The sequence below is a fragment of the Staurois parvus genome, unplaced genomic scaffold (genome assembly GCF_062004578.1).
Source record: "Staurois parvus isolate SC_StPar_1 unplaced genomic scaffold, SC_StPar_1.0 ptg000505l, whole genome shotgun sequence".
NCBI classification, from domain to species: domain Eukaryota; kingdom Metazoa; phylum Chordata; class Amphibia; order Anura; family Ranidae; genus Staurois; species Staurois parvus.
In genome coordinates, this window is record NW_028318301.1 from 1,572,317 (window position 1) to 1,598,760 (window position 26,444).

The following is a 26,444-nucleotide window of genomic DNA, read 5'->3' on the forward strand; positions in this document are numbered from 1 at the left end:
GAAATGCAACACTTACAGTATATTGGGCACTGATAGCTGGCACTGATAGGCAGCTCTGATATGTGGCATTAATGTGCACTGCTAAGCACTGATATGTGTCATTGATGGGCACTGACAGGTAACACTGATGGGGCTACACTGATCATCAGGGCATTGATCATCACAGTGATATGTCCACACTGAGTAATGCCGATTACCGGCTCTCCTCTCCTCATGAGCTGTCAGTGGGAGGAGAGGTCTGCCGATAATCGGACACAGCTGATCACATGACAGAGCCAACGTCATCGGCTCTTTACAGTGATCGGTGATCCGCTGTGTCCCAGGGACACAGCACGCCGCCGATCGTCGCACCGCATGCCCCCAAGGACACACATGCGCAGTTAAGAGTGGGAGGAGCTACAGCACCCTGACATCCCGCCGCCGCTGGCGGCCATCATTTGGATACATGGTCAGTTGTTTTGTTTTTTCTATCACTGCACCCTTATTTGGGAATAAGCATTCCTCTGGTAAACAGTATTACACTATGTGGCATCCTTTTTTGGGCTCCCTGTGAGCCTCACCATTCGCAGAAGCCCATCCTAGAGGAGACTTGGCGTTGCTGTTACCAGTTGGAGGACCCGGAAGGGAGCTGGAATCTGACTACCTTCTAGAGTGGATGCTATGGCTGACCTGATGAGACAGTTTATCTCAAATGCGTGATTAATTTGCGCATCTGGTGAGTGTGCAATTTACTCCATATTGGTCACCCTACCTATCACTCCGGATAAAGAATTTGATCACTTCTTGGAGATCTTATGATCCTCACGTTCAATAATATTGGACACTCACATCACTTTATCCACTGACTGTGGTTCCTATTTATGCACTTTAGTTATTGTATTTTTATATATCTGTTATGATCTGCACCTTATGCAATATTGTCCATATTCAGCAATTTGTACATATGATTTTTAGTGCTGCACCCATCTTTTACATTATTATTTATTGAGAGGTTTTTGGTTGCCTTGGTGTTTCAGCTGCTTTATGCTTTGCAGCGCTCGCTTAACCTCCCTGGCGGTATGATTATTTCAGATTTTTGGTGCTGAAAGCGGTACCATTATTTTGCATGGAAATATGTATTTTTTTTATTGTAGACTATAATTTTTAGGAATAACTCACTGAAATCTGTCCGAACAAGAGTCTAGTAAACATTCCAGATATGGTAAAACTTGAAACACGAAATTATAAATTATAATTTAATAAATAATCATAAAAATAATAATATAATAATAAATTTAATTCAATAATATAATCAAACCAAAAACACTGAAATTTGAAATATAGCACCAAGTTTGCACATCGCTGAGCAAAGTCGCAGAATCGTTTTCAGTGTCTGATGACGAATTTCCCCACAAATCATTATCACTCAATTCTGCAAGTGGTTCTGATTTACTATCGCTGTTTTCTAGCTGGTCTAAAACTGCTTTTGACCTAAAGGGACGCTTTTTGGACGCCATGGACTTTTCTACGTTTCCAGGCAGAAAGAACAGTCAAAATGCAGGCAGGGCACAGGACAAAGCAGTAGGGACAAAATGTATGTGAAATGGTTTGAAACAGCAATGTTTTACTATGTAATATTCGTTTACAAAAAAATGACATTTTTTAAAATTTTTTAATTTGCCGCCGGTTACGGCCACTGTACGTCCCGATGTCACAGGGGCCGGATGCCGGCATCAGCCGGGACGCTGCAGGGGACGCATCGCGGGAGCGAAGGACAAGGTAAGCGCAGCAGGGACTCCCTGAGCAACGCTGCATGGTAAGCCCGAGTGTAGCTTGGGGTTACTGCGCTTGGTACTGAAATGTTACTCCGAACTACACTCGGGAATACCGTCAGGGATGTTAAGATTATTATTTTTTCTTGCAAGAGTGGGAGGACGTCATATGATGTCCTCCCAGAATAAGAAAACCGCCGCCCTCACGTCATACCTTTATATGACGGGTGGGAGGCGGTTAACAAGGGGGCCCCCAGATCCCACCCCCCCATGTGAATAAGTATGGGGTACATAGTACCCCTACTCATTCATCAAAAAAGTGAGAAAAAACACAATACCAGTTTTTGACAGATCCTGTATTAAAAAATAAATGTCCCCCCGAAGTAAATTACGTCAATCACGATGAATGCTGCTGCCTCCACGCCCTGCAAGAAATAAATGTAACACCCTGCTATTATTCAGACTGCAGGATGTTAAAGAAGACACAAGGTGGCAGTGTCCTGCAACTCATATGGTGGCAGTGTTCTGCAACTGTGGTGAAAAGCTTTGTGGACTTTGTAGGCTGAACCGCATTACTTTGTTAGAAGACAGTGAATTAGGGGACTACATTTCCCAGATGAACTGGCTTGTGGGGGAGGCATACAAAACGTAGAAGCCAGGGAACAGGGGCAGGAAGTGAGCTGGGAGAGAGCTGGAAGAAAGGTGTGAGCAGAAAGCTGTGCGGCACACTGGAATACTAGACCAGGCCGCAGAGTGAGAAAGAGTGAGGAATAGCCAACCGCTGATATTGCCAAAGAATCTAGAGAACTACCCTGTTGGCCGGTGACCTGAGGTGCTGCAGTCACTGATGAACTCTGCAGGAGAAACTGCAGGACCGCTGGCCCCCATCTACAGTGAGAGCACCAGTGACTGGGATGATGCCACAGATCAGGTGAGAGAGTCCCAATCTCCAGCCAATTAAGTTGTCACTAACATTCTATCGAATCAGCCATCCTCTATCTAGTTACTGACATTGTTGACAAGTTGAGGCCTAGTTCACCCGGCCTATTAGCAAACATATCTCCAGCATAATTCAGTCGTCAGAGCCTACTGCAGTGTCCGCCCTCTGTGGGCCATGCCACACCACTGTTTCATCTGCAATTGGTTTACATCCATCAAGAGAGACACTTTTCATTGTTGCCATTTGCTACTGTGGCCTAGAATTAACCCCTTGTCATTAAGAGCTCAACGTGAGCTAGCATAACTCTTTAATAGCTTTCCTTTGCTTACTGGGAACAGAAACATAGTTGAGGCCTTTGGTTAAATTCTGAATTGCCCCCTGCCCACAGACCCCCTCAAACACAGCGCAGGGTTGTGGGGAAGAGGCTCTTGCCCCCACCCCAAAAGCACCTCCCCATATGTTGAGGGCATGTGGCCTGCTATGGTTCAGGAGGGGGGTTGCAAGCTCAGCCCCCCTCCTTTCCTGACCTGCAGGACTGCATGCAAAGATAAGGATCTGGTATGCATTTTGAGGGGAGGGAGGCCCCCACCTGTTTTTTTTCTCTTTTTTTTTCTTTTTTGTTAGCATGGGTTTCACCTTAAAATTCAGATCCAAAGGGCCTGGTAAGGATTGTGGGGAACCCCCATGCTGTTTTTATTTTGTTTTTTAAACTGACATTATTTTGTTTACATTTTTGGGGGGAACCCACACATTTTTTTTATCATTTTGGCATGGAGTTCCCCTTAAAATCCCCACCAGATCGGAAAGGCCATCTGTTTCCTTATTTTTTCATTGTCACCAATTTTGTTTTACATTCAGCTGTCAGTGGGGAAACCACTGACAGCTAAGGAGTCATCGGTTGTAGTGGCCGGCTTCCCAGCCCTCTCCTTAGCAACCAACTATTCTTCACACAGAATTCAGATCAGTCGATAAGTTTTTGACAGATTTCAATTTGAAACGTTCTGAAAAATTTTAATTTGTTAGAAAACGAATAAATGAAACGAATTTTAACAAAATTCATTACTACTGTTATTCAGAAATCCAGATATACCTAAATCCCTGAATAATCAAAAATTTGTCCGAATCTAGATTCGAACTGAAATGAATTACACATGTCTAATGCAAGGCCTGGCTAACTTGCTCTATAGAAACCATTCAAACATTGTAACAGTACCTCTCCACTTGAAGCAACTGAGTATCCAGATGCTTTGAAATGCATGTAAGGGGGCATTAAGTGTGTGTAGCAATTGTATGTAAAAATGTCTCTTGAAACAAGCATGACAGTATACATGCATGGATATGGCTCTGCCCCTCACCCAATTGCAGGACTGGTTATACTACAAAATGAAACACTCACTACAAGGTGGCATTCTTTTTTTCAATGCTCAGCTGATTATGCTGTTGTTAACAGGCCAGATTATGTGCCTACAGGCGCCCTCCCTAGACTGGCACCCATCTGTATGAGGTTTTTTCTTTTGGACAGTTGTCCCGAGGACTCCCAGAAATGAAGGGCTGTCACGGACAGCTCAGCTGCTTGCAGTGAACTTCATGCAGATGGCACCAAAACATGCTGCTGGGAGGGGCAGGTAACAGACATAAATTGCGGCACACAGATCCCTCCCTCTACCTCCTCTGGCTCCTGGTTCCCAGCAGCTGATCAAGCGGCTCTTTTGGTGAATCAAGGTTTGCAGTAATTGGGCAGGTCTCAGGATGGGGCATGTGATTGTGCCAACCCGCGGTTTGGTGCTGGTGTGACAGGCTCAGACGGGCTGCAGATATTGTGAAGCAGGAACAAGCTACTTAGGGTGACATTGCTGAAAAATGGAGAGACACACTAAAACAGGACAGAAGTTGCAAACAAGGATGAATACACACAGACATACCATCAAGGAACATAAAGAAGATGACTTTTGCACACCTGTGGGACACCATTTCGCACAACCAGACCACACTTTGGGAGACCTAAATATTTTAGTTCTTAAAGGAAATTTCAAATCCATTCAGGAAATAAAAACTTTTGAACTAAGAATGATAATTCTATTTGACACACGATATAACGGCCTGAATTTGGACATGGGATTCCTCACTCATTATCCAAAAGTTTTATGACTATCACCTCAAGCATCAATTGTTTGTTAGTGCAAATAAAAAAAGTATTACGGAGAGTACTCAATTGTTTCTGTCGCAAATGCACTAATACGGCTATAAACACCTTAAGAAAGTGTTTATCATCCAGGAAATCTCTTACTGTGGAGGATGAACAGATGAGAAATAAGGAAACTAATACCTGCAGAAGCAAAACAACACCACTAAGCGATTTTAATGTTTTGGGTTTACCACTGCAAAAACAGTGATAGGGGACTTTTTAGGTGTCCAGGGTATTTTCAAATGCCTCAAAGAGATATCTCTATTAAAATCTCAATTTTGTTAGAACAAGCAAAAATTTGAGATCTAAAATACATACTCAAACGTAAGCTACAGAATCATAATGCACATAAACATCACTGATAATATGCCCACATACTGTATAGATATAATATCTGTGATGTTCATGCGCATTGTAAGTCAAAGGTGAGTAGCTCTACCCTCGTGAGGGCCACCGTTTCTAGGTCCCCCTAAGCTCTGCATAGCCTGGCAACATGTATTTTCCTCACTTGCACCCATAGTCAATGAACAGTCCATGAGCTTGTTTTTTGTTATTTTATTAGGGGAAATAACTTGAATAGGGATTATGGGATGCCCACATTGACTGACTGAATGAATGCACAGGGAAACATTTATACAGAAACAGATCCTGGACTGTTCTTTTCCTTGAAAGCTGTCAGTCTTAGAAGATCAGTAGCAAAAGCCCCTTAAGGGCTAGGGACTCGTAGGGCTAGGCCCCTCTAAAAATTAGCCTAGCTTGTTGCAAACTAAATACAGAACTGCTCCCAGCTCCAGATCCTGCTGACACTACCACAGCAAAAACAGAATTGCCCAAAGAGTAGGCAAAAATGGTTACTATTGATGACAAATATTTACTGGGAATAGGTATCGCAGAAAATGAGTTTTAATACTAAGTATCATAAAACCGACAGTTTTATTATTCAATATAAATAAAACACCAGCGTGGATGCAAACATCAATCATTATAAATTCAGTACATTTACAGAAACCATGAATAGACAAAACAGATTAGACAAAAAATAAAAATAAATATACGTCCGGACGCATATAAATTCACATATGGGTTAGATACCGTGGCAACACACCGTTTGTATTGTCAAAAATGAGAAGGGCGTAACATGTCCAAGCAGAAACCGTAAGTGGGGTAATCCTGATGTGATGGATACCAACCACTCTTATGAGACCTAGCATTATGAATAGATTTATGTTTTTAATACATTGATTTACTACGCTATGTAGTGGATTTTTGTTTCCCTTTTATGCTGGTTGTGCAAATTAGGAGTAAAATACTTAGGAATGGAGGAGTTATTTCTAGCAGTCTTCCATGAAGGTGAGTGACATCTTGCAGCCATTTGCAATATTACATTGTGCTTTCTTTGACCCAATGATATCTATGGGTCACTAAATGCTTGTGAGAATTCATCTATAATTGTGTCCATGCACAGCGATAAGGAGGGATGGAAAGAGTATAACCTCAATTTACTGTGAGCACAACTGTGAAGAGCACACTGTTTTATTCACAATTTGGACTATATTAGATATGCACATAATTGTTTATTTGCTGCTTTTGCACACTTAGAACATCCTTCATAGCGTGGGCCATTTTCTGGCTGTGCTGGGAGCACAACTTGCTTGTCCTCCAATTGCCAAGATTTGTGTTGACATGCCCCCTCTACACAGCTCTTCACTGGGAATATCAGTGTTCTGCTGTATCTCTGCCTCCTGCTGACACACCCACTGCAGTTTCCATCCCCACCCCCAACCACTCATCCCCTTAGGCCTTGTATAGACTTGCTTTACATTTGTATTTTTTTATTTGTATTTAGATCACACTTCAGACAGCAATAGACAAGCTGTGAGGAGGTGTTATATTGAGGAGAAGCCCTGTTTTAACCCCCCTAATTATACCGGACAACCACATGTGTTATACGCGGTTGTGAGGTGGCTGCCACACGGCCCCATTCACTTTAATGGTTCGCACTTAGCAGTATCGCCCGCCAAGTGTGAAATGGGGTAAAATTCCTGCCAGAGCTGTGAAGCAAAGCATCACAACCATGGCATGTGTTCACTATCTGCTGCTGCCTCAGCAAGAACGGGGAGTGGTTGATATGTGATAACAACATGGCCCTTATGCAGCCAAGAATAGAAGTTATGTGATCACTTACAGAATAAAAAAATGGAATTTATAATCTTTTATATACATACATTGTAGAGAATCAGCCTGAGTCAGGGTCAGGAGGGGGTTAATTGTAGAAGGTACATACTTCCTCCTTTTAGCCCTGCTTGATCCGCAGGATAGAGAGTGTGGCTGCTGTTAGTTCTGCTGTCTACAGAGAGGAGACCTGCATACAGACTGAAAAGACTTGATTGTCTGAGAGTTACTGGCTTGAACATTGAATACCATATGTGCTGGAGCTGAGCATGGTGGGACTTATGTACAAGGACTATATTTTGTACTGATGAGAAGCTGTTCCTCTCTTGTTTGAGCTGAATCTGAATACAAAGCCTGTTGTTTCTGTTTGCTTACAAATAAAGTGGACTATGTTTCCAGAATTGTCTGACAAGAGCCTGTTTTCCCCTTTGACATCCCCTTTTCACATCTGAGAAAGGAAGCTATGCCTTTGAAACGCATCATGTAATCTGCATGCCTCTCTCATCTCAGTGACAACCCCATGGTCTCTTAACCAGTAGGGGACCGCCCACAGTACATTTACTGCGGCAAATCGCCCCCTGTAGGCAGGATCAGATTTGTAAATGTCATCCTTTTTACATGGTAGGGGGCGCATGCCCGCCCTGCTCGCGGCTGGTGATTACCCGCCGGGTCCCGGCAATTGCTGGCAAATACTGACACAGAGCACAGCTGCATTATTTTCAATGCAGTCCTGCTCCCTGCCAGTTTCCAGCACACTGTTCCGGAGACCAGAGCTTAGCTTTCCGGGACAGCATGTTCCTGTGAAAAACACCCCCCCGCCCACTAGTAAAACACTCCCCTCACACAGTTAACCCTTTGATTGCCTAAAAATGTTAACCCCCTTACTCCCCAGTGCCATTAGTACAGTGTCAGTGCGTTTTTTTTTTTGCACTGATCACTGTATTGGTAGAATAGTTATTTGTGAGCCACCAGGAGTTAACTTACTCTATTATTAGTGTTAATTGTGTGCTTAAGTGAATATTTATTAAATATTGGATCGCCAGGCACTAATTACACCCTCTCTAGGTGTATGAAATTAAACTATGAATTCTTATACTGTACCGCGCTCCAATATTATCAACCTTTTGTGATTAACCTTTTTTGGTTGTGTGAATTTCTTAATATACCACCTATAATCCAATCATTACTTACTTCTATGGTGCTTAAATATACAATTAACATAAATTAATTTATAAATATGAATTAAAAAATTATATGTGATTATAACAAATATTAATAAAAAATTAATGAAAAATTGGAATGTCAATTCTATGTGAATAAAATAATAAAAAATTAATAAAACATTAAAAAAAAAAAAAAAAAAAAAAAGGGAATGTCAATTATTTTCTTTAAATTTGAGATGGTGTTGTTATTCAATTTAGTTAATGTGATAAGTCTGTGTTGGCAGCTTGAACCTCTCCCTCGTCTCCTCTCCTCAGCTCAGCTTTCTCAATTGTGCTTTCTTCACTGGCTGCTTTGTTTATTCCTCCATATACGGAACATGCAGAGAAGGGAAAAGAAACATAGTGTCTTATCCGGGATATAAGTGATTTATTGCTCTTTGATCTCCCACTCACATTGTGTAAATGTAAATAACGCTTTGCATACAATGTATCAAGATCGTGCTTCAGACAGCCTGGCTGATGTGTTTGCTTGCAGTAAATATACTCGCCATTCCTCTGTGGATGCGTGATAACGTCACCGTCCCTCCCCTATGCGTTATGCTACAGGGACTCCTCTGGGGGATGTGGATTTGCATTCCATCATTCACAGAGGCTATTTATATCCTGCCGGCTCCATTTTTGCTGTGATTTGTTAACTATTCGTTACCTCTCCATTACTTTGGAGTTCAGACTATATCTCAATATTATTCATTGTATATATACAAAGTGCGCATCATCATCCTTCGGCTGTATACTTAATGCTTACATCCACACCCCTCACAATCTGGATTACAATCTTATATTTGATCATCTTTCCACAAAGTTTTTTAATATCTAAAATTTAACTTAAATATAATATTTACCATACTTTATTAATTCAGACTTTTAATTCTTAAAAATATATATATACCCTACACTCAATTTAAATTTAATATGAAATAAATTTCAATAAATAAAATTACATATATCTGTATAAAAAATCAATAATAATGGAGAGTATAAAATTTATTAAAAATTTACTATTTATTCAAAATAAACAAAATTAAAATATATAAAATAAAATAAAATAAAAATAAATATTATAATGAAATAATGCAAAAAAAAAAAAAATTGGAATTTATCAAATTAAAATAAAAGTAAAATTAAAAAATAAAAAAATAAAAAAAATAAAAAATAAATAAAAATAAAATATAAAAAATCAAAAATTAAATAAAAATTACAATAAAAATAAAAATAAAAATAAAAAATAAAAAATAATAAATAATAAATAAAATAAAATAAAAATAAAAATTAAAAATGTTTATCTAAAATTCTTTAAGCTTTTTTATAAATAAATCTTGGATTTTCAGGGATACTATCTTTTAAATCTTTATCTAGCTTTAATATGTCCCAATGTTTATTTATTATTCTTTGCACATCTTTATATTGCTTATTGTACGGCATTATAATAGTCATAACATTGTCCATACTATTGTTATTCTGACTTTTTGTTAGTAATTTGTTTCTATCTAGTACTCCTACCCTTTCTCTTTCTTCTACTATATATTCTTTTTTGTACCCTTTATTAATAAATCTCTTTATAAGGATGTCACTCTGTTCCTGGTAATCAATATCATGTGTACAATTTCGTCTCAGTCTCATAAACTGCCCTCTGGGTATGTTCTTTATCCATGCTTTATGATGGCAACTATGGGTGGGTATATATGAATTTCTGTCTGTATTTTTAAAGTAATTTTTTGTAGAGATTTTTAATCCCTCTTTCACTAGCCATATATCCAAAAAATTAATGGTTTTATCGCTGCTATTCCAGCTAAGTGATATATTATGATTATTATTATTTAATTCCTTATAGAATTGCGCTAGTGACGTTTCATTACCTTTCCATACTAGAATTATGTCATCTATATATCTATAGTATGCTATGAGTTCTTGTTTGTGATTATTGAATATTGTATCCTCCTCCCATTGTGCCATATATAAATTTGCTATGCTGGGGGCAAAACGTGCCCCCATCGCTACTCCCTTGGTTTGCAGATAATACTTATTGTTATACCAGAAGAAGTTATGTTTGAGACAGAATATTAGGCACTTAATAAGGTATTTTTTCTGCTTTTTATTCAAATCAGAATACTTTTCTAATGCCCACTTTGCTGCTTCAATAGCCCCATCATGGTCTATATTTGTGTACAATGAGGTGACATCCACTGTACTTAATATGCTATCATCAGTGAGCGTTAGATTTTGCATTAATTGAATTATATGCCTGGTATCTTTCAGGTATGCCTTCGTTTGTACCACTAATGGTTGTAAATATTGATCTATATATTCTCCCATCCTTGCCGTTAAAGAATCTATCCCATTTATTATAGGTCTAATTGGGGGATTCACGGGATTTTTATGGATCTTAGGTACTGAGTATATTACGGGTAGTTTGTTGGTACTAAATACTTCGTTTCTTTTTCATTCAATATGTGCTTTTTATTACCATAATTTACTATCTTTATTAGCTCTTTTTTATACTCTTTATTTGGATTATTCTTAAGTTCTTGATATGTGCTCTCATCTTTTAACATATCCTCCATAGATTGTTCATAAAATGTTTTGGACAGTATGACTATACCTCCCCCCTTATCTGCCGGCCTAATAACTATGTTTTTTCTCTCCTTAAGGCTTTTAATTCCTCTCTCAAGGTTATAGTTGTATTTGTGCTTCTGTATGTTCAATTGTTCTAAATCTTTTGTTACTAATTTTTTGAATGTTGTTATGTATGTGTTATCGCTAGATTTGGGATTGAAAACCGATTTGTTTTTAAGATCGCTATGTTGATACTTTGATATTTTGGCCTCTTGATTATATTCTATCGGATTTTGAGCATAATATTTTTTAATGTTTAATTTTCTTATAAATTTCTGTAAGCTTATGTACATTTCAAATTTGTTCAATCCTTTATTAGGAGCTGAGCTGAGGAGAGAGGAGAGGAGACGAGGGAGAGGTTCAAGCTGCCAACACAGACTTATCACATTAACTAAATTGAATAACAACACCATCTCAAATTTAAAGAAAATAATTGACATTCCCTTTTTTTTTTTTTTTTTAATGTTTTATTAATTTTTTATTATTTTATTCACATAGAATTGACATTCCAATTTTTCATTAATTTTTTATTAATATTTGTTATAATCACATATAATTTTTTAATTCATATTTATAAATTAATTTATGTTAATTGTATATTTAAGCACCATAGAAGTAAGTAATGATTGGATTATAGGTGGTATATTAAGAAATTCACACAACCAAAAAAGGTTAATCACAAAAGGTTGATAATATTGGAGCGCGGTACAGTATAAGAATTCATAGTTTAATTTCATACACCTAGAGAGGGTGTAATTAGTGCCTGGCGATCCAATATTTAATAAATATTCACTTAAGCACACAATTAACACTAATAATAGAGTAAGTTAACTCCTGGTGGCTCACAAATAACTATTCTACCAATACAGTGATCAGTGCAAAAAAAAAAAACGCACTGACACTGTACTAATGGCACTGGGGAGTAAGGGGGTTAACATTTTTAGGCAATCAAAGGGTTAACTGTGTGAGGGGAGTGTTTTACTAGTGGGCGGGGGGGTGTTTTTCACAGGAACATGCTGTCCCGGAAAGCTAAGCTCTGGTCTCCGGAACAGTGTGCTGGAAACTGGCAGGGAGCAGGACTGCATTGAAAATAATGCAGCTGTGCTCTGTGTCAGTATTTGCCAGCAATTGCCGGGACCCGGCGGGTAATCACCAGCCGCGAGCAGGGCGGGCATGCGCCCCCTACCATGTAAAAAGGATGACATTTACAAATAGAGTAAGTTAACTCCTGGTGGCTCACAAATAACTATTCTATTAAAATTGCATTCAACATCTCACATATTTGTTTGTAGACACAATGGAGGTTTTCAATTTTTTAGAAAATAGACACATTGATATAGATAATGTTTTTCAAGGAGAAGAGAAAATAGATATTAATATACACAATTTATTTAGGAAAATCACACATATTATGGAGAAGAAATTAAATGTATGGTGGGATATGACAACCTTAGAAAAATATTTGAAAGAAAAAATTATACCTAAAAAACTCAGATGGGACATACCCATAGCTGATGGGTTGTTAGAGGAAGATGATGTGATAGATTAGTTCAACTTCTTTAGTGAGAAGAGTATGGAACTGATATTATTCCTGATAAAAAGAAGGCAGAGAAAAATGCGTAAGATAGAAAATATGTTAAAGGAATATAAAGAGAAAGTGGAAACACATAAAGAACATCCAGACTTTAACAAATACATGACAGAATTAGGAAAAAATGTGAAGAATAAAGACTTGGAGATCCAGAATAGAAAAAAGAAAAAATACCAAAAAGTAACGCAAGAATACAATTTGAAACAAATATATAAATGGCAACAACCAGATATGACAGAAGGATTGAAATCGACAGACAGTACTCCAGCTAAGAATCAAAAGAATAATAAATTGACAAATAAAAAAACCATTAATTTTGCCAACAATTCAACCAAAGAAGCACGTCAACATACACCTAAAATACAACCAAAAAAGATACAGGTGCAGCAACAAGAGCAAATGGTCCCACCACAAATATCAAAAAAAACACCCATATCACAACAGGTGAGAGAAGAATATAACAATAATAAGAGTTATACACAACATCCGAATAATGATTATAGGGGCCAAACACCATATTATTATCAAAACAGAGGCCCACCACCATATCAACAGCCAAGAGGTAGACCATACTACAGAAATAGAAATAGAGGTTATAATCACAGAGGGCACCAAAATTACTACCACCAAGGCCAAAATTATTACAATCAAGGTAGAAATTATGGGCCAAATTACAGAAGTGAATACAGGAATGACAACACAAACACATATACATCAGAATATGTAAATAATAACCAGATAAGAAATACACCACAATTATTCAAAGTTCCTACACAAAATAGGTATTCCCCATTAGAATCAGAGGAATCATACACGCCTTTACCAAACCCTTTTTTAGAGTGGAATCAAAATCTAGCAGAAGCAAATCAAAACACTGTAGAAAGAGGGGAAATAGAGGAGGAAGAAAACACAAACAAAAAGAGAAGGAGAGATTAAAAGGGGAAGGCATCTTTAATCTAAGTGGAACACCCTTAAAACAAGAAGAAATATACGCATTAGATCAGGGCTTGAAGTATGCTCCTAATAAAGGATTGAACAAATTTGAAATGTACATAAGCTTACAGAAATTTATAAGAAAATTAAACATTAAAAAATATTATGCTCAAAATCCGATAGAATATAATCAAGAGGCCAAAATATCAAAGTATCAACATAGCGATCTTAAAAACAAATCGGTTTTCAATCCCAAATCTAGCGATAACACATACATAACAACATTCAAAAAATTAGTAACAAAAGATTTAGAACAATTGAACATACAGAAGCACAAATACAACTATAACCTTGAGAGAGGAATTAAAAGCCTTAAGGAGAGAAAAAACATAGTTATTAGGCCGGCAGATAAGGGGGGAGGTATAGTCATACTGTCCAAAACATTTTATGAACAATCTATGGAGGATATGTTAAAAGATGAGAGCACATATCAAGAACTTAAGAATAATCCAAATAAAGAGTATAAAAAAGAGCTAATAAAGATAGTAAATTATGGTAATAAAAAGCACATATTGAATGAAAAAGAAACTAAGTATTTAGTACCAACAGTATGCAAACTACCCGTAATATACTCAGTACCTAAGATCCATAAAAATCCTGTGAATCCCCCAATTAGACCTATAATAAATGGGATAGATTCTTTAACGGCAAGGATGGGAGAATATATAGATCAATATTTACAACCATTAGTGGTACAAACGAAGGCATACCTGAAAGATACCAGGCATATAATTCAATTAATGCAAAATCTAACGCTCACTGATGATAGCATATTAAGTACAGCGGATGTCACCTCATTGTACACAAATATAGACCATGATGGGGCTATTGAAGCAGCAAAGTGGGCATTAGAAAAGTATTCTGATTTGAATAAAAAGCAGAAAAAATACCTTATTAAGTGCCTAATATTCTGTCTCAAACATAACTTCTTCTGGTATAACAATAAGTATTATCTGCAAACCAAGGGAGTAGCGATGGGGGCACGTTTTGCCCCCAGCATAGCAAATTTATATATGGCACAATGGGAGGAGGATACAATATTCAATAATCACAAACAAGAACTCATAGCATACTATAGATATATAGATGACATAATTCTAGTATGGAAAGGTAATGAAACGTCACTAGCGCAATTCTATAAGGAATTAAATAATAATAATCATAATATATCACTTAGCTGGAATAGCAGCGATAAAACCATTAATTTTTTGGATATATGGCTAGTGAAAGAGGGATTAAAAATCTCTACAAAAAATTACTTTAAAAATACAGACAGAAATTCATATATACCCACCCATAGTTGCCATCATAAAGCATGGATAAAGAACATACCCAGAGGGCAGTTTATGAGACTGAGACGAAATTGTACACATGATATTGATTACCAGGAACAGAGTGACATCCTTATAAAGAGATTTATTAATAAAGGGTACAAAAAAGAATATATAGTAGAAGAAAGAGAAAGGGTAGGAGTACTAGATAGAAACAAATTACTAACAAAAAGTCAGAATAACAATAGTATGGACAATGTTATGACTATTATAATGCCGTACAATAAGCAATATAAAGATGTGCAAAGAATAATAAATAAACATTGGGACATATTAAAGCTAGATAAAGATTTAAAAGATAGTATCCCTGAAAATCCAAGATTTATTTATAAAAAAGCCCCCAATATCAGAGACAAGATAGTGAAGAACGTATTAAATCCACCTAAACAAAATACACTTACTTTTTTTCAGGAAATTGGATTTTATAAGTGTGGAAGATGTTATAGCTGTATCAGAACAAAAAATAACCCCAGAAAAAGAATGCATTTCACTAATTTGATAAGTGGTAAAACATTTAAGATAAAACAATTCATATCATGTGACACCAAGGGGGTAGTATATGCATTGAAATGTCCGTGCAATAAAATTTATATAGGAAGAACAAAACGCAGGCTAAAAGAGAGAATAAAGGAGCATGTTCGGAACATTTCAAAAGGTTATAAATACCATAATGTATCATTACATTTCAAACTATACCATGAACAAAAAACAGAAGGCCTAGAATTTTGGGGAATAGAGAAGCATAAGGCACACTGGAGAGGAGATAATCTCATTAGAGAAATAAGTAAGAAAGAATCCCAGTGGATATATCTAATGAATTCCTTGCATCCTTTGGGATTAAACAAGGAATTTGATTTAGCTTGTTTCTTGAGCGATTATTAAATACAGAACATAATAAAGGGGAAAATAGAAGGATTAATGATAAAGCATATAATAGCATATACAAGCATTTCAAAGTAGTATTTAAGTTATTAAGTCCGCATAATATTAAACTTAAAGAATTTTAGATAAACATTTTTAATTTTTATTTTTATTTTATTTTATTTATTATTTATTATTTTTTATTTTTTATTATTTTTATTTTTATTGTAATTTTTATTTTATTTTTTATTTTTTATATTTTATTTTTATTTATTTTTTAATTTTTTTTTTTTTACTTTTACTTTTATTTTAATTTGATAAATTCCAATTTTTTTTTTTTTTTTTTTTGCATTATTTCATTATAATATTTATTTTTATTTTATTTTATATATTTTAATTTTGTTTATTTTGAATAAATAGTAAATTATTAATAAATTTTATACTCTCCATTATTATTGATTTTTTATACAGATATATGTAATTTTATTTATTGAAATTTATTTCATATTAAATTTAAATTGAGTGTAGGGTATATATATATTTTTAAGAATTAAAAGTCTGAATTAATAAAGTATGGTAAATATTATATTTAAGTTAAATTTTAGATATTAAAAAACTTTGTGGAAAGATGATCAAATATAAGATTGTAATCCAGATTGTGAGGGGTGTGGATGTAAGCATTAAGTATACAGCCGAAGGATGATGATGCGCACTTTGTATATATACAATGAATAATATTGAGATATAGTCTGAACTCCAAAGTAATGGAGAGGTAACGAATAGTTAACAAATCACAGCAAAAATGGAGCCGGCAGGATATAAATAGCCTCTGTGAATGATGGAATGCAAATCCACATCCCCCAGAGGAGTCCCTGTAGCGTAACGCATAGGGGAGGGGCGGTGACGTTATCACGCATCCACAGAGGAATGGCGAGTATATTTACTGCAAGCAAACACATCAGCCAGGCTGTCTGAAGCAGGATCTTGATACATTGTATGCAAAGCGTTATTTACATTTACACAATGTGAGTGGGAGATCAAAGAGCAATAAATCACTTATATCCCTGATAAGACACTATGTTTCTTTTCCCTTCTCTGCATGTTCCGTATATGGAGGAATAAACAAAGCAGCCAGTGAAGAAAGCACAATTGAGAAAGCTGAGCTGAGGAGAGGAGACGAGGGAGAGGTTCAAGCTGCCAACACAGACTTATCACATTAACTAAATTGAATAACAACACCATCTCAAATGTAAAGAAAATAATTGACATTCCCTTTTTTTTTTTTTTTTTTTTTTTTTTAATGTTTTATTAATTTTTTATTATTTTATTCACATAGAATTGACATTCCAATTTTTCATTAATTTTTTATTAATATTTGTTATAATCACATATAATTTTTTAATTCATACTTATAAATTAATTTATGTTAATTGTATATTTAAGCACCATAGAAGTAAGTAATGATTGGATTATAGGTGGTATATTAAGAAATTCACACAACCAAAAAAGGTTAATCACAAAAGGTTGATAATATTGGAGCACGGTACAGTATAAGAATTCATAGATCACTGTATTGGTGTCACTGGGGCTGTCAGTGACCCCAAGTCAGTTCCCCCCATGTCAGAATGTCCGCCGCAGTCCCGCCATAAGTCGCTGATCACCGCCATAAGTCACTGATTGCCGTCATAAGTTGCTGATTGCTGCTATTATTAGTATAAAAAAAAATTCAGTACATATCCCGCCATTTGTAAACGCTATAACTTTCACGTAAACCAATTAATTTACACGTATTGGGATTTTTTTTAGCAAAGACATGTCGCAGAATACATTTTGGTATAAATTTCTCATGAAATTTAATTTAAAATTTTTTTTACTGGACATGTTTTATAGCAAAACGTCCAAAATATAGTTTTTTTTCTCACAATTGTCTTTTTTTTATAGAGCAAAACATAAAAAACACACAGGCGATCCAATACCACCAAAAGAAAGCCACTGGGAAAAAAGGATGTAAAATTTCATTTTGGTGCAGCGTCGCATGACCGCGCAATTGTCAGTTAAAGTGACGCAGCTCCATAACACAAACCGCTTATGTAACCGCTTCCTGACCACCCTATAGCATAAATACTGCTACAGGGCGGCACAGGTGTGCAAAATCACATATATATATGTGATATATGCTCCCATGGTTTTCACGCCCCTCCCAGATAGCGTCAGATTGCCCGTCAGTACACCAGTCATCACATTTAACACCTTGATTGCCAGGAAGACACTTATACACAATAAACCTCCATTGCTAGTATAGTGTCTGAACGGATCAATATCTTTGATCAGATCAGCACTATACCAGCGTTCACATTAGTATAGCATCCCCAAAAATGCAGCGTTAGCGGGATCAGCCCCGGTACCTGCCAGCACCTGCTTTTAGCCCTCCCCTTCTCCCCCAACAAGTGCAGTGTCAGTAGGTAACTGTCACTTGATACATTGCACACAAAACCACAGTGTTCGCAGAATCAGGCCTGATCTCTGTTAGCACTTGCCGGTAAATTTTGATGACTCTCATATGCAGCAGAGTGTCAGTACTAGTACCACGCTACCTTTTGGTGAACTGGCAAGTACTAGTGGCCTAGTACATTCTGGTCTTTCACATACCTCTTAGATTGTAAGCTCCAAGGGGCAGGGCCCTCCTAACCCTCTTGTATTGAACTGTATTGTTGCTGCATTGTCTCCGGTTATATTGTAAAGCGCTTAGCAAACTGTTGGTGCTGTATAAATCCTGTATAATAATAATAATACCAGCACTGCAGTATGACTTGGTGACATGGCGAGTCCCATAAGTGCAGTACAAGCTGGTGTGGTGGCAAGCACAAGTTTTGTCCTGCAAAAACCAAGAATTCGAACACAGGCCAGAAGAGCCCCAAGTATCCTTCCAGATGTGTTTGCAAATCTCCATTGGCAGCCCACAAATTCTGCAGCACCCATACTTCCCCCATTCACTGCCCAACCCGGAATTCAGGTGGAAATAGCAAATTTAACTACTCCCCTTGATTTTTTTGGAGCTGTTTTTCACAGAAGATCTGTATGCATTGATTGTGGATCAAAGCATTTTATATGCACAACAATTTTTCGCCACCAACCCAAATTCAAACCTTGCCAAACCATTTGCATGGAATCTCATTACAGTTTCTGAATTTACATTTTTTTTGGACCTAACCCTCAACATAGGCATTGCTAAAAAAAATGAATTGCAGTTGTATTGGTCCACAGACTTTTTGTTTTCCCCTCTGACCCTGACAACACACACATATATGTTTTGCCTTGCATTTCCATTTTAAACTGAATGGGTTGTTTTATGGGGTAAGGGTGGGGTTGCCACCTCATCCCTTTAAAGCCGAACACATATTAATTACATAGGTTCTGTGGTTGATTAACCATTTCCCTCCTGGCCTATGGCCAAATGGTGGCCTGCAAAAACCCTCACCTTTCCGGGTGGACGCCACATGGTGTCCTTTTGGGCATGCGCAGTTTGCACGCCTGCAGAGCCGCGATCTGTCATTGGCCGTGTACCTCGGACACGGCCGATGACAGATCTGAGTACCGGCCCCATTGCTGGTACCATGTGACCTGCTGTGACCAATCACAGCAGGTCACATGACAGTTGTATACAATGGATGACTTCATTCATGCCATCCATTGTATACTAGTGTGTCTAGCTGTAAATGGTCACAGCGATCACATGCACAAGCTGGGCCAATCACAGCCCAGCTGTGTCATGTGATTAGCCGTGGCCAAATCACAGCTAAGCACAAAAAAAAAAAAAAAAACCCTGAATGAATCAATTTCATTCAGGTAAATGCTTGCTTATAGCAAAGTAATTCTTTGCTATAAGCAAAGATTTTTTTTTTCATATTTCACTATGACCAAAGTAGTACAATGTTACCATAGTAACATTGTACTACTTTGGGGAAGTGATCAGTATTTTTTTTTTCTTTACATATGAAAAAAAAAATCTTAAAAAAAAGAAAAAAATGTAATAAAAAATTAAAACTTAAAAATAATTAAAAAAAAAAATTATATATTTTTTTTCATACTGTCACCAGTCAGTGTCCCTGATCACTGCCATGCCAGTTATATGATGACGCTGTACTGCACTGGTAACAGTATGTTAAAAAAAAATTGTGAAAATAATTTTTTACATTTTTTCATTTTCCGAAAAATTATGACAAAAAAAATACAACTTCAAAAAACTCGCCATGCCTCTTATGAAGTACGTCGGACTGTCTACTTTGCAAAAAGGGGTCATTTGGAGGATATCTGTACTTTTCTGACATTCTTGGACCTCAAGAAATTAGATTGGCTGTCAGTACTTCAGGATTGATCAATATTCAGATATATCCCATAGTTTGTGAACTCTATAACTTTCCTACAAACTAAAAAATACATCCTAATTTGGGATATTTTCACCAAAGACATGTAGCAGAATACATCTTGGCCTAAATTTATGAAGAGCAATTATTTATTTGCAAACTTTTATAACAGAAACAAAATTTCAGTCTTTTTTTGTTAATTTAGCAAAAAATAAAAACTCCAGTGGTGATTAAATACCACCAAAAGAAAGCTCTAGTTGTGTGAAGAAAATTATAAAATTTTAGTTTGGGTACAATGTTGTATGACCGCGCAATTGTCATTCAAAATGTAAGAGCGCTTAAACCTGTAAAATGGCCTGGGCAGGAAGGGGGTAAAAGTGCCCGGTATTGAAGAGGTAAAGGTGGTATATAAACTCACTTAGTGCCTTATCTGTATTAAATTATCCTCTGAACCTGTGTAATTAACATGTGTTCAGTTTTAAAGGGGTGAGGTGGCACCCCTAGGTAAGGGTTCACATTTACTTTACCTAGTAACAGTCTATATATAAATCAAAGAGTGAGAACTTCTTTCAGTGTTTGACCTTTGTAATAGATGGGTGCTCATGACGACAGTAGTGAATGGCACCATGTACCATTTACACTGTGTATCATAGTAAAATGATTAGACGTCACCAGCACTCTGTTGCAAACCTATACTCTCTTCTATTAGTGCAATGTCATATTAGTCAAATAAGCTTCATGGGCTTCACAGGGTCCCTTCTTCAAGGCAATTGCCATGCAATGAATCATGTGTACAGTATATACACACTCACTAGCCACTTTATTAGGAAAACCTGTTCAAGTGTTTGGTAACACAAATTGCTAATCAGCCAATCACATGGCAGCAACTCAATGCATTTAGACATGTAGGCATGGTGAAGACAGCTTGCTGAAGTTCAAACCGAGCATCAGAATGGGGATGAAAGGAGATTTAACTGACTTTGAATGTGGCATGGTTGTTGGTACCAGATGGATTGCTCTAAGTATTTTAAAGACTGCTGATCTCCTGGTATTTTCACATACAACCATCTCTAGGGTCCACAGAAAAGGAGAAATATCCAGTGAGTGGCAGTTGTGTGGATGAAAATGCCTTGTTGATTTCAGAGGTCAGAGGAGACTGGGAAAACAGTAACTCATGTCAATATGGACCAAAATCTCAGAAATATTTCCAACACCTTGTTGAATCTATGCCACAAAGAATTAAAACAGTTCTGAAGGCAAAAGGGGGTCCAACGCAGTACTAGCAAGGTGTACCTAATAAAGTGAGTGTATACACACATACAGTTGTGTTCAAAATAATAGCAGTGTGTTGAAAAAAGTGAATAAAGCTCAAAATCCTAATAGATTTTATTTCCATACACACAAATGCATTGGGAACACTACACATTCTATTCCAAATCAAAACATGAGGAAAAATATATCACATTTGTGTTGTTCCTCTAAAAAAAATGAAGAAAAGTGAATATTAGATTGTTCAAAAAAATAGCAGTGTTTGTATTCTTCTTTACAAACTCAAACATTCACTATATAAACTGAAAAATGTTTGAAGATTTTGCTTTCCTTTGAATCACTTAATTAATATTTAGTTGTATAAGCACTGTTTCTGAGAACTGCTGTACATCTGTGTTGCATGGAGTCAACCAACTTCTGGCACCTGTGAACAGGTATTCCAGCCCAGGATGATTGGACTACATTCCACAGTTCTCTATTTCTTGGTTTTGCCTCAGAAACTGCATTTTTGATGTCACCCCACAAGTTTTCTATTGGATTAAGATCCGGGGATTGGGCTGGCCACTCCATAACGTCAATCTTGTTGGTCTGGAACTAAGATGTTGCACGTTTACTGGTGTGTTTGGGGTCGTTGTCTTGTTGGAACACCCATTTCAAGGGCATTTCCTCTTCAGCATAAGGCAGCATGACCTCTTCAAGTATTCTGATGTATTCAAACTGATCCATGATCCCTGGTATCCGATAAATAGGCCCAACACTGTAGTATGAGAAACATCCCCATATCATGATGCTTGCGCAACCATGCTTCACTGTCTTCACAGTGTACTGTGGCTTGAATTCAGTGTTTGGGGGTCGTCTGACAAACTGTCTCCGGCCACTAGACCCAAAAAGAACAATCTTACTTTCATCAGTCGACAAAATGTTGCGCCATTTCTCTTTAGGCCAGTCAATGTGCTCTTTGGCAAATTGTAACCTCTTCAGCACATATCTTTTTTTCAACAGTGGGACTTTGCAGGGGCTTCTTGCAGATAGCTTGGCTTCACATAGGCGTCTTCTAATTGTAACAGTACTCACAGGTAACTTTAGACCTTCTTTGATATTCCTGGAGCTGATTGTTGGCTGAGTCCTTGCCATTTTGGCTATTCTTCTATCCATGCGAATGGTAGTTTTTCGCTTTCTTCCACGTCTTTCAGGTTTTGGTTGCCATTTTAAAGCATTTGCAATCATTTTGGCTGAGAAGCCTATCATTTTGTGCACTTCTTTAGATGTTTTCTCCTCTCCAATCAACTTTTAATCAAGGTACGCTGTTCTTCTGAACAATATCTGGTACGACCCATTTTCCTCAGAATTTCAGAGAGAAATGCACTGTAACCAGCATGTACAACATTTGCTGCCTTCCTTCCTTAAATAAGGGCAATAATTGCCACCTGTTTTTCAAAGAATGAATGACCTCAGTAATAGAACTCCACACTGCTATTATTTTGAACATGCCCCTTTCAATTAGTGATTCAATTACACAGAATCAGCAGCATGCATGTCATGACTGTTGGGTCTATTGGATTTCTATTACTCTACTACACCTGCTAGTAAATTATTTGCCATGTAGAAATATCAGGTTAGTGATGTCTGACTGCTATTATTTTGAACACAACTGTAAGTGAACATGCAGAATGAAATGCCCACCCCCAGTGATGCAACAGTGACCTAATCCCATCTAGAAAAATACTACAATACTACCTTCAAAAAAATTAAATATGTATAGAACAATATTCCGTTCAGGGTCCATTCACACCAGTAACTGCTTTATAATGCAGTGGCTGATGTGTGGTGCAGTCCAGCGGGTATCACACCTCCGTACCGCACTGTTCCCTTTTTTTTTTTAAACAAACTTTATTGAAATGCCACACAAACATTTAATTAAGCTCAACTGGCTCTCAGGCGGTGCCTCGGGCTGCTCTGTGGTGTGTGGAAAAAAAAATAGTACCTGCCCTACTCTTTTTCAGCACACCATGCCCACACAGCACCTCAATGCAGTGGTGTGAATTTGGCACACAGTAGACAAGGCATTTTGCCTTGTCATGAGGTGGAACTGCACTGGAATAACCGTTAAGCACAGCCCCACCTCATCTGGTGTGAATGGACCCCTAAACAACCAAATAAGTGTAAAGGGTATCTTAAAACCTATAGGAAATGCACATTTTCCTGTCCAAGTACTATAATGTGAAATTGTGAACAAGGCTCATTGATGAGTCATCTTGACAGGCCCTACTGAGGGGATATAGGGCTCCTTTCTTGAATTCTTTTGTGAAAGGAATAATCTTTAATCTGAAGATATCCTACACCGATATTCCTTTCTTGGATATTAGAGTGCTGGCTAGAGATGAACAACTCCACACTTATATACCAGGCCTAATGACAGATAAATGTTGCTTACATGCCACAGCACTCACCCTGAAAATCTCAAAGACAACCTGAGGGTCCTGCTTATCTGCTCTGATCCTGAGGACTGTGAATGACAATTGAAGCAAATGTGTAACAAATTTACAGAGAGAGACTATCCACACAATTCATGAAAGCACATTAATGACAGCCAAAGAAAGACCAATTTTCTGTAAAAATATGCAAACAAAATAATGCTGTTCAGCTGAAGAGTTAAAGTGAACCTCTGCCCAGATCATACACATTAAAGTATTGAGCAAAATTCAAAGCAACCCCTCAATCACCTCTGCAAATTTGACAGTGCAGACAGATTTGTGTGCAAGTTGACAATATTCAACAAAAGAGTTCTACTTTTGCAGTCACATTTGAGAAAACGCCACTATATATCTATGTGTTCCCATTCATACAGCATAACTAAAAATAATATTAAAAAAACTCTTACCTTTTTAAAAGCTTATTTGAAGCAGGCCTTTGGGAAGATTGCAAGCTACTCTGAAGAATTTCAGTGTCAGTTTGTCCACAGACAAAGAAGGACACACTCAGTTTCACCTCAACAACATACAATGCAATGGAAGCCAACCTTCTAGATTTTTAACCCTTTGTTAGGACAGTCAGTTTTCAAATAATTTACAACTGATAATGCAACTTGCCAGTACAGTACAGACAGGGTTAATTTTGGTAAGTATTAACTCATTAGCCCCTCCTAAACACTGTACAACTGAGGAAACTTTGCTGTAAGCAGCAATTTTTCAATATTTAATGCTATGAGATAACAAATATTTAATAAAAATAAATTATATATTATCGTAATTTGGCTGCAAACGTGGAAATAGTTTTTTACTGCTTGCGAAGAACATGTAAAACTTTTATAGGTCCACTTTAACAGATAATAAAAGCGGAAACAAGCTAATATACTGTATACTGCATACTACATAGCAATTCTTTTAGTCTTTGTATTTTGATGTCTAACATTCTTTAAGCATCTCCATCTAGAAAAGGTGTATTGTTGAAAGGCAAGTGCTCATAAGTTACATCATTTTTCAAATAAAAGTGTCTGACGACATGTCTAATTGCTAATGCAACTAATACCAGCATTCTAAATAACTGCTATAGACATGGGACAACATTTCTATCACAAATGAAAAGCACAAAATTAAACATTAAACAATTTTAATTAAACATCATTTCAATGTATTCAAACTTACAAATGTTACACATACAATAGTAAAATATGTAACACTGCAAGGTGGGTTTATGGAGCAATATTATTTAGTATGACATAGCTAGCACAGACAGCAGTGTAATGATGGCATAGATTTGAAAAATCCATTTTTACTATTTGTACATCACTTCAGACTAATATCCACCCCTTAAAATTTTACATCTTTGTGTGACTAATAAGACAAAGGTGTCTGCTTTCAGTATCCATAATGTTATGTGAATTCTGATTTCCACATATATATAGAGTGTATTAAAATTAGAAAGGAATGAAAATAGATATCTGAGGAAGATATATTTGAAGATTACCTTTGAGTATGCCCTTCATCCTTGTGGATTCAAAGCAAAATCAGTATTTGTAATTCCATCATCTTTCTTAGTGTACTGTATGACTTGACATGCTTTCCTATTTCAGACTTTAATATGTGTTTGTGAACCAGGTCTAGAAAATTCAACACAGGAAAGGGCAGGCAAGTCCCCTCCCTATCCTTCCCCTGTCAAACTATGTGACATCAAACTTCTGATGATTCACACCTAAATGGTAAAAACAATGGCAAAAACAATGACATTCAGAATCCATTCTTCTGGGTTGTGATAAACACTGTATGAGTATGAAAGTATATAATATAGATTTCCCTACTCTTTCTATATTTGCACATGCTTTGACAGAAATGGAAGTGTTGATCAAATGTGAAATAATTACATCTGATACCTAGAAAAAAACATTACAAAATTATTTGAAGTAATTTCACATTAAAAATGAGGACAGCTTTTATTTTTAAAGGATATGTTTATGTATTTTTTTTTGTTTAGGGTATTTGACAGGATTGAATGAGTAAATTGGTATCTTCATTCTGGTGTTTGTATGAAGTAATAGTTTTACCACCTTTGGGAACATGTTACATTTTTAGGATGGAACATGTAACAAGCTCCCATAGCCGCATTGCCGCACACCACCCCCCTTCCTCTGACAGTAAAGGGAGACTTCTCCCCGTACCATATGTCAAATTTGAAAACAGCGTGGCCATCCTGGGCTTCGCCCTCTTGGCTGCATCATTCATTCACGGACTTCTGTGAATGAATGAACTACAAGTCCAGACAGCCTTAGCCACTGTTGGCTTGTAGTTTTCAATTAACTACCACAGCGCTGTGGAGCCGTTCATTGAAGCTTCCTGTCAGAATATCTGCTTGCTCGCACATCCTGTACGGAAAGCAGATATTCTGACAAGTCTGCAGGAAACCTGCATGGCATAAGCGATCTACTGATTGCTCCTGCAATGCTTTCCATGCTCCTGTAGACAAAAATAATAAATGCACATTTTTTAACTGCATTTATTATTTTTGTCTAAAAGGTCAAATGTATCCTTTAAAATATACTAACTGGAGTCAGATTAAGTTACCTGATTAGTCAGAACACTATCTCAGTTCTGCTAAGTTTATCTAGTTATACAACAGTATGGGTAGTTGCATTATCTTGCACTAAAATATGAAATT

General features: G+C 36.8%; 1 protein-coding gene across 2 annotated transcripts in view; it reads right to left on the reverse strand.

Moving 5' to 3' along the window:
• Positions 1–25,367, reverse strand: part of LOC149451927 (rho family-interacting cell polarization regulator 1-like) — a 1,274,165-nt gene extending 1,248,798 nt beyond the window's left edge. For both annotated transcript variants that reach the window (XM_089689951.1, XM_089689952.1), the window contains exon 1: positions 25,260–25,367. In XM_089689951.1, coding sequence (XP_089546077.1) covers positions 25,260–25,278 — 19 coding nt within the window. In that variant the 5' untranslated portion in view covers positions 25,279–25,367. The remainder of the gene's footprint in view (positions 1–25,259) is intronic.
• Positions 25,368–26,444: the final 1,077 nt, after the last annotated feature.